This window comes from Hippocampus guttulatus, chromosome 8 (genome assembly GCF_054856545.1).
Source record: "Hippocampus guttulatus isolate MCC_2025c chromosome 8, RoL_Hgut_1.0, whole genome shotgun sequence".
NCBI classification, from domain to species: Eukaryota; Metazoa; Chordata; class Actinopteri; order Syngnathiformes; family Syngnathidae; genus Hippocampus; species Hippocampus guttulatus.
Genome location: NC_141268.1, coordinates 23973049 through 23988273, shown reverse-complemented (window position 1 = coordinate 23988273; position 15225 = coordinate 23973049). Strand labels below are relative to the sequence as shown.

The following is a 15225-nucleotide window of genomic DNA, read 5'->3' as shown; positions in this document are numbered from 1 at the left end:
CAGTTTGCTTTCATAGTTAGTTAGTTAGTTAGTTCCGCCCGCTCCTATTTGGAACATTGGGCGACGAGCCTCCTCCATTTGTTCCGGTCACTGGCGACCCTTCTTGCTCCATGCCAGCTGACACCCATCTCACTGAGGTCTTCTTTGGCAGTCTGTCTCCACATCTTCTTTGGCCGACCTCTCTTCCTCTTTCCACCCTCTGGCATCCAGTCCATGGCCACACTTGCCGGTCTCTCTCTTGGCAGCCGGAGTACGTGGCCGATCATTTTCCTTCTCCTTTCAGAGACAATGTCTGACAGTTCAGCCACTCCTGCCCTCTTCATCACCTCCTCGTTGGTGATGTGGTCTCTCCATGAGATCCTCAGGATGGATCTCAGGCAACGCTGATGAAAGACATCTAACTTGTTGGTAATGTTGGCTGTCTCCATCCATGTCTCACAGGCGTAAATCGCTGTTGGGGTAACCACTGACATATAGAGGCGAAGCTTGGTGGTCGTAGTGATGGCTTTCGATGACCAGATGTTGCGGAGGCGTTGGAACACTCCCGCAGCTTTACCAAGTCTACTGTTGACGTCTTTCTCCACACCACCTGTATTTGAGATGTTACTCCCAAGATATGTGAAGCTGTCAATGTACTCTATGTCATGTTGGTGTAGAGTGAGTGGTTGAAGGTGTTGGTGCTGTCCGACGGCCATGGCCTTGGTCTTGCTTTCATAAATGTGTTAAAAAGTGGCACTGTGATTGTACTGGAAGTTCGGATTGGAGGGGTGCGATGGCGCGGCGTGTCCACCGGAGAGAGACACTTTCATGCCTTCGGAGATTGTGGCTTTGTTTATTTTTTTGTTTCTTTAGGTCACATTTTCTTCCTAGTACCCTTTTTGGTCTCTCCGCTTCTGAGTATAGTCTGCTTTTCACACAAAAACCAAGCTTCAGGCTGCGGCTTTTGGCAAGAGTTTTGGGCAAGAGGCAGCGGAGATGCCGAGACACGTTCACGGTTGATTAGCCACCGCCGGTCGGCACGTGAATAAATGAACTTTGAACTATATATGAATGAATGAATGAATGAATAAATAAATAAATATTTACATATACATATATTTACAATATGGGCAGCCCAGTTGCCAAGTGTCGACACACATGCCTGAGTCCTTAGACTCTGTATATAAATATATATATATATATATCCATCATCTACCGCTTATCCGGGGCCAGGTCGCGGGGGCAACAGCTTTAGTAGGGAAGCCCAGACTTCCCTCTCCCCAGCTACTTCTTCCAGCTCTCCCCGGGGGATCCCGAGACGTTCCCAGGCCAGCTGGTTGACATAGTCTCTCCAGCGTGTCCTGGGTCTTCCTCGGGGTCTCCTCCCGGTGGGACATGCCCGGAACACCTCACCAGGGAGGCGCTCAGGAGGCATCCGAATCAGATGCCCAAGCCACCTCATCTGGCTCCTCTCGATGTGGAGGAGAAGCGGCTCGACTCTGAGCCCCTCCCAGATGACCGAGCTTCTCACCTTATCTCTAAGGGAGAGCCCGGACACCCTGCGGAGAAAACTCATTTCGGCCGCTTGTAACCGGGATCTATCTATCTATCTATCTATCTATATATATATATATATATATATATATAGATATATATAGATATATATAGATATATATAGATATATATATAGTGTGAGAGAGAGAGAGAGAGAGAGAGAGAGGGCACCTTGCAGTGACTCTCGTGAAACCTGAAACAAGACAATGCAATGAGGAGTGTCCACCGTTTAAAGCACAGCGAAGCTGCGAGAATGAATGAGAAGAGAGTCGCGTCGTAACCAGTAAGAAGAAGCTGATTCGGAACAAAAGTTGAGCACGTTGTAGCGCATATTTAGTCAATGACATGGACACGCAATGAAATTTACATTCATATATTTGAATAGATATACTCTTTGACATTTTAGGGGAAGCCGAGCTTCCCTCGCAGTCCGAGAGCAATCGCCACTGGTGTCCACGAATGTATTTTTGATGCCGATTTGCATGGCGGTTGAACGGAACACTTGAAATTGTCCCGAGCTGTGATGGTGAGCGTGAATGGTTGCTTGTCGATGGGCGTAGCCCGCCTCCTGCCCGAGGACAGCTGGGCTCGGCTCTGGCACGCCCGTGACCGTCCCGAGGAGAAGCGGCAAACCGCGTGTCTCATCTCAAGGGGTCTGGCCCCGTGTTCGTCATCAGAATTTTCATCATTCGATTGTTGCTATTCCTATCAAAACCTGACGCGCTTGGGGAAAAAAACAAGGGCGGAGTGAGAATCGGCGCAAAAAACAAACAAAAATCTCGTCGAGTTTAGTTGCATCTCATACGTAAAAAATGTCATTCCAATTCGTTGAGCGGTGTTACGAAAAACAAAGACGCGCGCAAACAATATGTCGTGTCTTCACTGTTGAGCGGCTGCAGTTTTCGACTGACTATTGATCCACAACACTATCAACTGCGCCCCAGGCGAGGAATATCAGTCGACGGGGAGCAAAATGTTAAGAAACAACGCAGTTCTTGCTTTTTCGCCGTTTGCGCGTCGTCAGCTTCGCACCGCGGTCGGTCGCTCCTACCCCAGCGCTGTACTTATGGACAAGCTCCTGATTGCTGAGGTAGCGAATCCGGAGGGCTCGGGGTATCGGCTTCCCGAGGAAGTAACCTTCGTCCTCCGATTCCGACGACGAAGAGCAGGTAGAGCACGAGTCGTCGTCATAGTCATCCCAGGAGTATTGATTCAAGCCCGCGCGGCGCCCGGCCGCCGGGTTCTGGAGCGTCAGGTCGGACGCGGTCCTGGGGCACCGGCGAAAAAGTTGCGCTCGGAACCCCCCCCCTTCTCCTCCAGTGACTCCAAACTGCTCCTTGGCACTCCTCTGGGCAGGGAAGCGGTCGTCATCCTGGTGAACATGAAGCCGCAGTCTTTCTTGAGGTCCCGGCCGACACTCGGCCACCGAGTTGAGAGCGTTTTCCGAGCGAGATCGTCGGGATCTTCTGGAGCGGCGGTGGCGGCGGTGGCGGCGGCGGCATCTCGGAGGGGTTTCCTCTGGCACTTCAATCCGGACACTTGAACCTCTCGCGCCCCCCCCGACACCACCGCTTAGCCTGCGCTCCCTTATGGGTGGCAGGCGGGCAGCGTTGGCACTGCTCGCCAAATTCGTTCCGCCGTCGTCCCGATAGGTGAATCCAGGAGGTAAACGAGCGGAGCTCTTGCCCGTCCCCGCACCGGAGGACTCACCAGAGTTCACCTGGCACTGAGAAGACCTGGAAGGATTTATCGCCACGTGGGGCTGACCGCCGCGGACATGATGAAGGGAGTCGGAGCTCTGAAAGCGCACCAAGAAGTTGTCGAAGGAGCATTTCTCTGAGACGCCGGGTCCGGAGTTTTGGCTCAGATCGGGCATGGAGAAATGCGACGGTTGCTCTCGTCGCTTTCCGTCTCCTTGGGCGGAGTTGCCTGCGAGGTACGACAATCGACGGTCATGTCGCTGTATCAAAAGAAAATGGCCATCGCGCCAAGAAAAGTACCCACCTGCAGTGTTGGATAGGGCCAAGGACTCCGCGGATCCCCCCGGGGTCCGCTCGAGAGGCGCCAGCCGCTCTGTGAAATGAAGTGCGCCGATGGGGTTTCGGCTTCTGGGCGTCTGGGCGTGCGGCGGGGGACCGGCCTCTCCGTCCCTCTGAAAGCCGTGCGGACCGATGGCGCGCTCGCGTGCGGAAAAGCCGCCGTTCCGCCGCTTGAGCCGAGACGCCTCGGTGAGACTCTTTTGGGTCACGAGCTTTGGGGGACGGTAGTCATCCGGAGCCGGCTGTCGGAACGGTATCTCATTCGGACCGCCGGTCTCCCTGACCCTGCGGTTTTGCTGTTGATTTTTCTGCCCGGCGCATGGCGAGTTCGAGGAAATTCTGACATTGCACTGACTGAGGAGCTGCAGAGGGCCGGGCTTTGCGCTAGGTTCGGGTTGGGATTCAAATTTGTAACCATCGACAATTTGCTTCTGCTTCTGGTCCTGGTCCTGGTCCTGGTCCTGGTCCTGCCAGGCAGGTGGCTCGCGCGTCAAACTGGGTGTTTGGCTGGAGAGACTCAGTAGGTCCATTTGGAAAGACAAGGGGTCCACTTGGCCCAATAAGATCTCCGTCCGCCCTCCGCCACCGCTCTTTGCCGCCTCGGAGCTGCGTCTGGACTCTCTGGTGGAGCGAGCGCTTTGAAAGGCAGAATCCGAGGAATCCGAGCCGTCGGGTTCCTCGCCCGCGCCGCAAGACCGGGAGCAGAAGATCTGCCCCTGCTTGGGCAGGAAGGGTCGACCCAGCAGCGAGCGTTTGCAGCGGGCGCAACAAAAGCAACCATCGGAGGCGTGCCAGCGCTGCCCGTCGTACGTCATTTGGCCGTGGTCAATGCCTGCAGGAAGAATCCACGGGAGGAAACGACCAATTACGAGACGGAGATTGTGAAAAAAGGAGCCGGAGACTCCGATCAAACTGCGCTTTGCCGCAATCTCTTTGGAATTTTACCAGTCATGAAAAACGGAAGCATTTTTTTCATTGCATACGTTGGGGGAGATTTTTTTTTTTTTTAAATTGAGTAATGGCCGCCACCGGGTTATCGAGCATCGATGACATTGTCAGGTGACGGTATTGGATTTGGAACTCATATCAATTTGGGCTGCGCATGAGTCGTCGAGCCTTTGTCTTGTCCAGCGAAGCCTAGACAACAAGTATTGTAAAAAAACATGAGATTTATTTGAAAAAAACATGGAGAGACACCGTTCACAGATCTGAGCGCTCTGGTTTTATCTTGTTAAGGAGGGGTGGTGAAGGTCAGCGCGATCAGCATTTTGAGCAGCGAAACAAAATGCACACTTGCGTAGGAGCGGGCAACCATCCGCAAAATAACCGGTCGGCACTCAAAGGTACCATCGGTTACTGTTAAATGCGCTGGACGTTCAAGTCCCGTTGCGCCTTCCAGATCCATATTTTATCGCCCTATTTAGAAGAAGCAAAGAGCGCTGCGTACCGATATGCTTCCCGCAGGAATCGCAGTCCTCGGCGTAGAGGGATTCAAAGCAGCGGCAGCAGTAGGCTTTCCCCTCCTTCATGATATAGCGCTGGCCTCCGAGCGCGCTCCGGCACTCGAAGCAGCAGAAGTGCTTCACGTGCCAGTGACGCCCTTCCGCTTCGGTGCACTCGTCCGCCAAGATGATCTGAGAAGGGACGGAGGGATCAAAGAGCGTCTTTTCCGCACGAGGCCCACGCAGAGAAAACCTCACGTGCGGTAGCAGCGACCGAAGCGACGTCCGTGTTTTTCGTGGCGGCGGATGGGTCGGCACGCTTCCGTACTTCACGCGGAGGAGCTTTGCTTTGCGAGGTTGGAGGAGATACGTTTCCATCCCGTATATGTTTGCCGTCGTTAAGCCATTTGAAATACGACCGTATTAGCAAATACGAAGGGCGCCCTCCCGACGGAGCGCATCTTCCGGCCGAGGCGTGGGCGCCGCCCTTTCGTTCGGGCAAGGGGCCAACACTGCATCGCAAATCTTTCTCTTTTTTTTTTGTTTACTGACTGTACGGGACACAAATGCAACAACGGTTGTTTGAAAGTGTTCTCAAAATAAAGTGGGGTTGAGTAGATCGGGACCGTTGTCAACGGAGGACCCCCCGTTTTTATGACAGCTTACTGTGCGGGGTGGCTGTCGTCATGACGAACGGGTTGGAGCAATTGTTCCTCCGACTGCTTGAGCTTCGGTTGTGCGGGACACGCGTTGGGATCGGGCAAGCGGGGGGTGTAGCGCCTGACCGAGGACGTATCTGCCGTGCCCGCAATGAATTGAAGTGCTTCTTGAAAAAAAAAAATAAAAAGGGTCTTACTCCAGGCCTGTCCCTTCATGCTACGAATGGGGGCGGGGTCTCCTTTGTCTGGAGCAAAATGGCAGAGGGGATTCTTTCCATTCAAATGAAATGCATGACAATGCAGTTGGGGGGCGGGGGGGGGGGGGGCTAGTTTTCAATACGACCGACATGTATTTTGCGATCGCGGGGCTCCCACTCTTCCGCTTGCTTTTGATTTGTTTGATTGTTTCTTGAACATAAAAAACATCTACAGTAATAAATGGACAGAAAGTAAGGTAAGTAAAATAGTCAAAGGAAAGAGAAATCAGTCATCATTCAACACAATTCTCATGTTCGAGGCAGTAGGAAGAAGTCAAGAACGTATCTCGTCCTACCCCGTGTTATGTGTTGATATATAAATAGATCATTTTTATATCAATCAGAAAAGAAGGAAGAAGTCTCCCTGAAGGCTCATTCATGCTTTTCCCCTTCACCGTGATCTTTTTACAACGTTTGCTTTGGATCGGGATTTTAAACATCCACACCCTGGCCCTCGAGTGTCAATTTTCTCTTGTATTCATAATGGATATTATCAACTTCATTCTTTAATTCCTGTTTAGAATCGATCCCCTTAACGCAGATCGATGTAGGTTGTTTGTACTATTTTTTTGAATTAGTTTTTGAACTCGGCAAGCGATTTAGTCCTTTGCAGGTCCGTTTCGAAATTATTCCACAGATTAACACCTTTGACAGATGCACTTCTTTGCTTGTTGTTTGTTCTTGTTTGGAGTTTTTGGAATAGCCTTTGAAGGACTTTGCAGGGCTGATTTTGCCATATTGCAGGACGTTTTCTGCATTCGGGAAGGGGATTCGCGGTGGATTTCAGGAACAGAAAGCCACGTTTCACTGAGCCGGCGTTCAAATCGTTGCTGCCGAAGGAAGGGCGCATCTTTAATTTTAGGGCCAATCGGCTAACCCTTTATTTGACGTCCCGTTTGTCAAATTGGCCCGAAATGTTGAAGTCGCCACTATGTCAGTCTCGCCAATTAGGGAGGGAAGTTCGTCTTGTCGGCAGGATCGTTTCAGCCCAAGCGCATTGACGCTTTAGCTCTGCGCGCGTGCGCGCGCGCGTATCGCTGCAAGTAAAAGCAGTGAGCCTCACATGACAGCAGTTTCGCACATACTTGGGCAATGCGCAGAGCGCGCGCGTGGACGTGCGCCTCGATGGCGGCGATGCGCCAGCACACGACCGTCCGGGCGCGCACTAGCCCACGACCGGCCCGGCGTACCTGGTCACAAGCCGCGCAGCGCGGCTTGAGTCTCTCGGCGTGGTGCCGGCCGCAGTAGATCTCGCCCTCCTGGTAGAAGTAGATGAGGTCCGCCAGGAGCTCGCCGCACACGCCGCACACGAAGCAAGCCGGGTGCCAGCACGAGGCGTGACCGGCGCGAGATGCAAACACCGCCATGTCGCCGCCGCTTATCTGGCCGCCGCACTGGCGACAGACGCAAGAGGAGACGCCGTTACGACACACGTGCGCACGTGCGCGAGGGACCGCTTAGTCCGTGACATTGAGGCCTTCCCATCGGCATGCCGTACTGGGATCAAGGCGAGCGCGACACCAGCGCAATCGGCTTTGTAAAGGCGGCTCTTATCGCTCTGTCGTTGGGACCTGTTCACAGAAGGCTCCCGTCACGGTCACGGGGAAAGGGCGGACGTCGGCGCGGCCGAGGTTCTCCCGTTTCCGTCGGTGACTGAAGAGCTTCAGCTCCCGCTTCTCCTCGTCGTCGAGACCGTCGCAGTAGCGGACCTGAGCGGGCGTGAACGAGATCAAACGGCACGCGTCGTCTTCTCACGCGTCAACGTTTTGCAACGCGGGAAATGTTTGACCAAAGAGGATCAAGTCGACGATATGAGCAAGTGGCCAAAGCAAATTGGGAGCTTTCAACAAAAACAATCGCCTTTCCCGGGGCACTTTGAGTTTGAAAATGACAAGCGCACTCGTCCTCTTCTTATCGTTTGGTTTCCCGCACGGGACGAAGAAACCGCTCATCATCCGTCCATCATCCCTCCAAAAAATGGATGGGAGCCACTTTGGCGGAGCCAATGCATTTTCTTTCAACTTGTATTAGGCATTTGGCAGGCAGTCGGACAAACCGAGATTCGGCCGTCCGCGTTTGACTTTTGTCCGGTCTCTCGGGAGGAAGCGGCAGACGACGACAGCGGTCGGGATCCGTTCGGACTCTCACCTGGTTGTCGTGGGGCGGCAGCTGGCGCAGGAGCTGTTTGATTCGGTATTTCTCGCCCGGGCCGTTCACGTAGGGCACCTTGTCCTCCGGGAGGGAGCCGTAGTATCGGCGCACCTGAAGGAGACGCACCGGAGGACGGGTTGGCACGGCGACCGTCACGGCGACCGTCACGAGAGCCCTTTCGATTTGGGACGGCTAAGTTTGAGTTTTATACCGGAGGAATCCGGAGACGACGGCGGACATCGACCGTCGCGGCCCCGCCGGAGCGCTCCGGCACCTTTCCAAAAGGAACGCGGCGCGGCGCGGCTCGGAACGCTTTCTACCGTCTAAATTGCGGCGCGGGCACGAATGCGCATTGAAGACGGCCCGAGATTGGAGTTTCTGCGGCGCCGGCGGATCATGGAAAGCTTCCTGTATGGAATTGCGGATGATTCGATCATGCGTCCGACGCATTCGTGACCGGTCCGGTCTCGGTCCGACACTGACGACGGACAACGGCGGACAACGACTCGGTCGAGCAATGTCACAAATCGGCCTTTCGAAAGATCTCTGAGCCTCAGCCTACGGCGGGCCTTCCTTCGACACTCCGTTTACGGCGAGGCCTTTTAAAGCTCTCGCACGCTACGGCCGGACCGAGCGCTCGGTCGAGTATCTCCGTTGCGCTTTACCTGTTCGGGTTTGAGTCCCGGCGGCACCCAGGCGTACTCCTCCAGGGCGCAGCCCGAGTCATCGTCCGAAGTCGAGTTCCTCTGGAAGTCGTGCGTCGGCTCGGCCGGCGCCTTCTCCGATCCCGCGGGCATGGCGCTCGGCGCGTGCTCCTCCCGCCGGCGCTTACGATGCGCACGGATCTTCCTGTTGTTAGAGGGGGCGAGGCGGGGAAGCGACCGCCTTAAATTAACGCGACGGGGAAAATTCCAAAAGCACGGTGACGGTCGCATGTCAAAATAAGAGCAGCTCGGATTTGTGGAGTGGAAAAAGGTTTCGTTTGAGTGATTGAGAGAACACCGCGAAGGACATTTGCAATGCGTTGGGTGCAAATCGCCATTTGGACGATTTCATCAGAAACGGACGCCGTCTCCTTCATTTTTAGGCCGATGAAACAAGTCTGAAATCGCCAAAGGAAAACAGCGGCCATCGTTTCACAGCCTCGTTATGGAAGAAATCCAAGCGCGTGTGTGCGGGTGTCGGGGGTCCGGGGGGGGGAATAAATCATCGAATCACCCCACCTACTTGGTCGTCGACGCAGGAAAGCGGCCTTTGACTCTTTCCTGCCAGCAGATGGGGTCTTTACTCATCACAAGTGTCAAAGGTCAGAACGTAGGCTTGACCGAATGCCATTTGGATGGAAAGCGGCCGCCGATCCCGGCGCAGGTGGGAAAAAGGCCGAACTCCGGCAAAAGGATACGCCGGAAAGCTGTCCGAGCGGCGTCGCGCCGTCCGGCCTTCGGAGGAACCCGACTCGGCGGCATTTCGGATTTCCCGCGGTAGCGGAAAACAAAGAACGTGGGCCGACGTGACCGAGCGAGAGATTCCGAGGACAAAATCGAGCAGCAACGGTGAGGACGAGAGAACAAGTCGCACCGGACGACGGCACGTCGGGCGGTCGGCCGTTTGGATTTTGGCCCAGATTCAAACGGCCTCGGCGGAATCCCAAGGAAAGCCTTTCACGCCGCGTTCGTTCTCGGAGGACAAAGCGCGGCGGCCGCGCGGCTCCTGCGCCGAGTGCGATCGCGTGGCGTGTACGTCCGTCGACAGTTTCTCGCCACCATTGTTACGTTCGTGGGCTGTCTGAAATGCGGACGATCCATTCGTGTCCAAAAAAAGATGGACAGACGTGTTTTTCACAGGAATTTAAAAAAAAACATTTGGAAACACCACGACAAAATCATGGCTCAAAATAGCGATTGTCAATCAGTGATCATCGGGCGCGCCGTGCACAACGATCCCGTTTCATTTCGCTCGATTTGCACCGCGAATGAGTGATTGATTGATTGATTTCTTTCGAGCCCAAACAACGCTACTTCGCTCAACCATTGATGGAGTGATGAATAGCAGCGAGCAGCGCGATGGAGCGCTGCCCCACGGAACGACGGAAGGGACGCACTTAGCCTGAGGACGGCTGTTTTTTCACTTCAAAGGTTTCGATGCGCATTCAATAACATGGGCCGCAACGGCAACGATTGATGGGCCAGAAGAAAGGACCGAAGCGCAACAAGAAAACAAAAGGCCGCAGTCAAGCGGACGAGGTCGGACGGAATAAAGCCACGCGGGATCAAAAGTTACCGCGAGGCTCTCGGCACCGATTGAAAGGTCGCCGAGCGGCCTCCGACGCTTCCTTTCTCCTTAATGGCCGCCGCACAAAGCCCGAGTCCCGGGAGACGGTCGGATTTCGCGCACTCCGTTCGACATCGGCTTGTTGCCGGACTCGAATGAGACATCGCGGGTTCATCGTGGGTTGCGTTGCCAACTGTTACCTTTCAAAGCAATCGCAAAGGCTGAAAAAAAAAGAGGCATTGGCCCCCCTCCTAAATGAACTCAAGTGTTGTTTAACATTTCTTTTTTGAATAGATATATCGAGTTACTATATCTACAAAAGTCATTCTCTCAAGCACGGCAAGGTGAAACGTCTGCGAGGGTAGGGAATAGTCAGCAGGCCGCGGGGGCAACGACCGGCAAGCCGCATTGTACAAGTGTCAAGCAAAGTCATTCATCTGCAAATCTTGAAATCCGAACAATTCAATTGACTGTTGCTAGGTCTTGTCAGGCAACATCACTTCCAGTGCGTGTTCCATGCTAAGCTGGAACGCGTTGAAGCAGAAACAGACGACATGCAGATGCAATTTGAATCCGTCGGTGTTCTGGTCTAGCCAGCAAGCATCTCTCGTCCAGATGGCATCGAGGCTGCACAACAAAAGACTTGGTGGCCGCTGGCAAGCGCACGCGAGCTTGACCGGTGCGCTCCAGGGGGGTGGGATGGGATGGGAAGGGGTGGGAAGGGGTGGGACAGCCGAAGCGGCTCGATAAGTTCGAGATGAAAATCAACCATCGATAGCAGCAAAAATACAGAAAAAGAAAAGAGACGAATTGTGTTGCGCGTTGGGTTGGCAACCATTTTTTGCCGAACGCGCTCGTCAGCCCGCAGCCCGCAGCCCGAACGCATCAAATGCAAACACGCCACCGGACGCTCGCTCGCTCGCTCGCTCGCTTACCTCGTCAGCAAGCGCGAGTGCGCGCAGCCGCAGTCGCGGTCGCGGTCCCGAGCTCGGCGCTAGTGGACGCTGAAAAAACACGTCTGCCACATCGCACCCGCTGGCCTGGCCGCAAACAGCCCTCCTCTCGCCCGCGGCGCCGTGCCGCCACCTGCAAAAAAAAAATAAATAAAATAGCGAGAATCGTCCAAAAGATCAAAAGACAAAACACATTCGAGACTCCTGCCACCGACGGACGACAGTCGGCGAGGATCGAACTTGGAGCGCGTGAAAAAGTGCCCACTTTGTCGCGAGCGGTAAATCCCGAAAAAAGTGCACCTATATTACGATGGGGGCTTTCAATATCCCGCGGATGCTTTCGCGGCGTCGGTGGTCCCGAGAGACGATTCGCGTGAAGCCCGACGCGACGCGGGAGAAAGCGCCGCGTCGCCACCCGACCGGAGTCCCCTGCTGAATAGCAGGACCCCAAATCAAGCTGCCGCAAAAATGGCGCGGCTGCTTCCCGTTTACACCTTCACAATAAAATCGACGGAAGCCGCGAACATTCGGACAGGATTAACGTTGTTGACTTTTTTGGAATGACCGCGATACTTGATCCTATTTAATTCGAGTGATCAGGGTTCGGGTCGGGCTTGAGTGGAGTTGCCCATTCTCATCATCCGCGCGTTGGTTTTCTCCCACGCCCCCAAAACGGGCTCGTTAGGCCAACTGACTCCCGGACTCTTGAAATGAGCCATCGACGTGGAAGCGAGTGGGAATGCTTGCTTTGTCCAGATGTGCCCTGCAAATGATTGGCGAGCAGTCCGGGGTGTGTGCCAGCCCAAAATCAGATGGGTGAGGCTCCTCCGAGTCACCGATGACCCAAATGACGACGAGTGCAAGAGAAAAAAAAAATGGCTTCGTGGAAGCAGGGGGGCAAAAATAATAGTGGAGGCATATCTCGCTTTTTGCACTCGTCTGTACTTTCTGGAGTTAACTTAAGACACACGCACGCGCACTTTACTTTCCCTCCCAGCTAATATCCCGGTGTGATGTCAGCAAGTCCATGGCCCGACAGCGGCGTCAGCAGCGGTGCTACGAAATCATTTCCCCCAATCGAGTGGCCCGAGGCAAAAGGCGAGAGTTTGCGTCGTACGGATAAGCGCGGGGTGCCGATCCGCACGGGGGAATGAGGAGGCGGGTTGCTGTCAACAAAACAGAACCGCTTAACCCCAGAAACAGATCTAAGATGGAAAAAGGACAAAAGGCCCGGCGAGCAATGAAAACGAAAGCAGAATGAACGCACACCTTTGACCTACAGCGCCATCAAAAGATCAATACGCCGTTGCGCGGGCGTCGTGCTTTACGCGCGTTTCGCCGCAGCCGGAGAAAAGCCACGCGGGGGGGGGGCGTGGAGAACACGCAAACTCCACGCGGGAAGGCCCGAGCCCAAATCGAACCCTGCGCCTCTGCACTGCGAGGCGGGCGTACGAAGCCGTCCTCCGCTCCGTCGCTCGGAAGGAAGGACGGAAGGGGGGGGGGGGGGGGGGCCGAGACGGCGGTCGGCAGGACGGAAGCAAACTTTCTCTCGGGCCAACGTTGATTCGGCGCAAACAGCGGAGCCTTTCCCACCACGAGGCGGGGGCTGCGGGGAGTGCGCGCCCACCCGCCGCCACTTTGACTTTTCCGCTTTTTCAACGTCCGCCCGAATGCGAAGCGGACGTTTGATCGGAACCAAATGATCGAGAGGCGCCGAGGAAGACGACGCTCGGTGGGATTCCGCCGATCCTCTCCGTCTTGACGGATGCTTGAGAAATCCATTTTCGGGGGGAGGCCGTCTTTTGCCGGCGAGTCCAAGAAGGCGCGCTCGGCGTACTCGCACGCGCCAGAGGAAGCGACCTGGCCGGCATGAGGTCGAATGGACAACAACGGGTCGGATCCTGATCCAGATTCTCGAACAAGTTCCCAGTCGATTCAGAGACATTTCAATATGCTGCGCGTGTTCGTCTCCGGCCTTCTCGAACGTTGGCCCCAACTCAGTCCCGTTTGTCTTTTTTTGTTTTTGGAAGAAGAAGAAGCCTTTGATCATCCGACTCATTGCAAAGTCGGACTACGGCACATTTTAATTGGCATCCTTTTTTCTTCCACAATGCCCCAAATTGGAAAGGAAAACATCTCGACTTGAATTGCTAATTTGGACCTGCCCAAGGTTGCCTCATTCCAAAATCGATGGCGCTCTTGCATAAAAAGCTCATTAGCAGAAATCAAAGTGAGCTCTCCCTTGCGCGCAACGGCACCAAGATGCAAATCGACGCGCAAGCGACATTCAAAGCAAGCTCCAGACGCCCCGAAAAGCGTTGACGCAGGAAAGAGCCATCTTTCCACTTTTTGGCGGCCCCGCGGAAAGCCGCCGCTTCTTCGAGCGACGCGCCTTTGGCGAAGGCGGGCGCGCACGTCTAAGCTCGCGCATCAAGCGACAAAAACGTACGATGTCGTTTCGGATTCTTTGTCCCTTTTGGGAGTTTTATTTTGTTCCAAAACGCGCCGTCATCTATTTCATTCATTGGAGTTTTGTTCACGAAAAGAACTTTGGCGGGGACTGGATTTTGGAGTTCCCCTCGCAATATGGAGGCGGGGAAACCGCCGCGCGTGCCGCCGTGCCTTCTCGTGATTGTTCGAGTTCCGAGAGAGTGATTGGAGTTCTACTCGCGACGATTCCAGTGATACGAGGGGATCAAGATTATCCCCGGGCGTGGTGACGCCGTTCAGACGAGGGAGAGGTGAAAGGCGTCTCGTTCGAGTCGACACGAGATGACTCCCGTGGGATACGAGCGGCTCCCCGGCGCCGCGTCTCTCGTCGCGGTCACGATCGAATGACGCCGCGCAAAAGAATTGAGGCGGGCTGGAAGGGCTCGGGTGTCGAGCCGCTCAACGGCGCGCGCGGCCGCCTTTTGTGGAGTCTGCCGGGGCCGCTCTTCCTCTGTCGGCGGGCGCGCGCGCTGCCGCTTCGACAATGGATCTTTCGCATATCCGACAGCCGTCGCCGCTCCCTCGGTACGTGCGCCACCTGTGCCGACGCGCCACGCCGACGACAACGTTGCCGTCGCGACCTTGAGTTGCCGGGCCGTCTCGTTCGCGCACCCGACCCGAGGGCGGGGTCGTCGCCGAGGGGACCGACGCGGGGAAGCCGTTGGCTGTTGCGTCACTTCCGTCATCGTTGAATAAACTTCACGTGCCACTCGTTACACAAGGAAAAGTGTCTTTTCGCCGCGTCGGAGAAAAACTCCATGTCAACGTACCGCTCGGGAGGAGCTCTCTTCGTCAAGTCGCGACCAAACATTGCGGACTGATTCCAGGAAAAAGGCAGCGGACGGGGGAGGTCCGGGTCCTCCTCACCACTTCCGTAAAAACAAAAGGAGCAGCCTTCGTTTCCACAAGTTGGGGTGTTCCTCCGATTTATCATTGATCATATCATAGGTGTCAAAGTCAGGTCCCGGAGGGCCGCCGTCCCGCATGTTGTCCGAGTCTCCCCGTTGCAACGCACCCGATTCAGATGATCAGCTCATCAGCAAGCTCTGCGCAAGCCTGACGTTGAACCTGTTCATTTGAATCGGGCGCGTTGCAACGGGGACACACGGAAAACATGCGGCACGGCGGCCCTCCGGGACCGGACTTTGACACCTATGTCATATTGACTCTGACTTGACGCTTGACTGGAAAAACAGACCGTTTGGCTTCTTCAAAAAGGATGAAAAAAAAGACGAAACAAGTCTGAGAGAAGGGTGACTTCACTCATCCCAAGAATGAGACGACGAGGTGTTTTCTTCAGCCGAACAGGCCGCGAGAGAGAAAGAAAAACAGCGCGCGTGCCCCTTTTGAACAGCCGCGACGTCACGCGTTGCCGAGTAGGCTTACGTCGCCCTCCGCCGGCCGCGTTGTCAAAAGGCAATCATACAAGC

General features: G+C 54.9%; 1 protein-coding gene across 1 annotated transcript; it reads right to left on the bottom strand.

Moving 5' to 3' along the window:
- Positions 1-1839: 1839 nt before the first annotated feature.
- Positions 1840-11756, bottom strand: LOC147201959 (prickle-like protein 2). The gene is made up of 9 exons (XM_086118296.1): positions 11606-11756; positions 11288-11438; positions 8747-8930; positions 8079-8192; positions 7502-7639; positions 7121-7324; positions 5020-5206; positions 3538-4404; positions 1840-3462 (listed from the first exon to the last, which is right to left on the bottom strand). The coding sequence occupies exons 3-9, from the start codon at positions 8876-8878 to the stop codon at positions 2510-2512; spliced, it is 2595 nt and encodes an 864-aa protein (XP_085974422.1). The 5' UTR covers positions 8879-8930; positions 11288-11438; positions 11606-11756; the 3' UTR covers positions 1840-2509.
- Positions 11757-15225: the final 3469 nt, after the last annotated feature.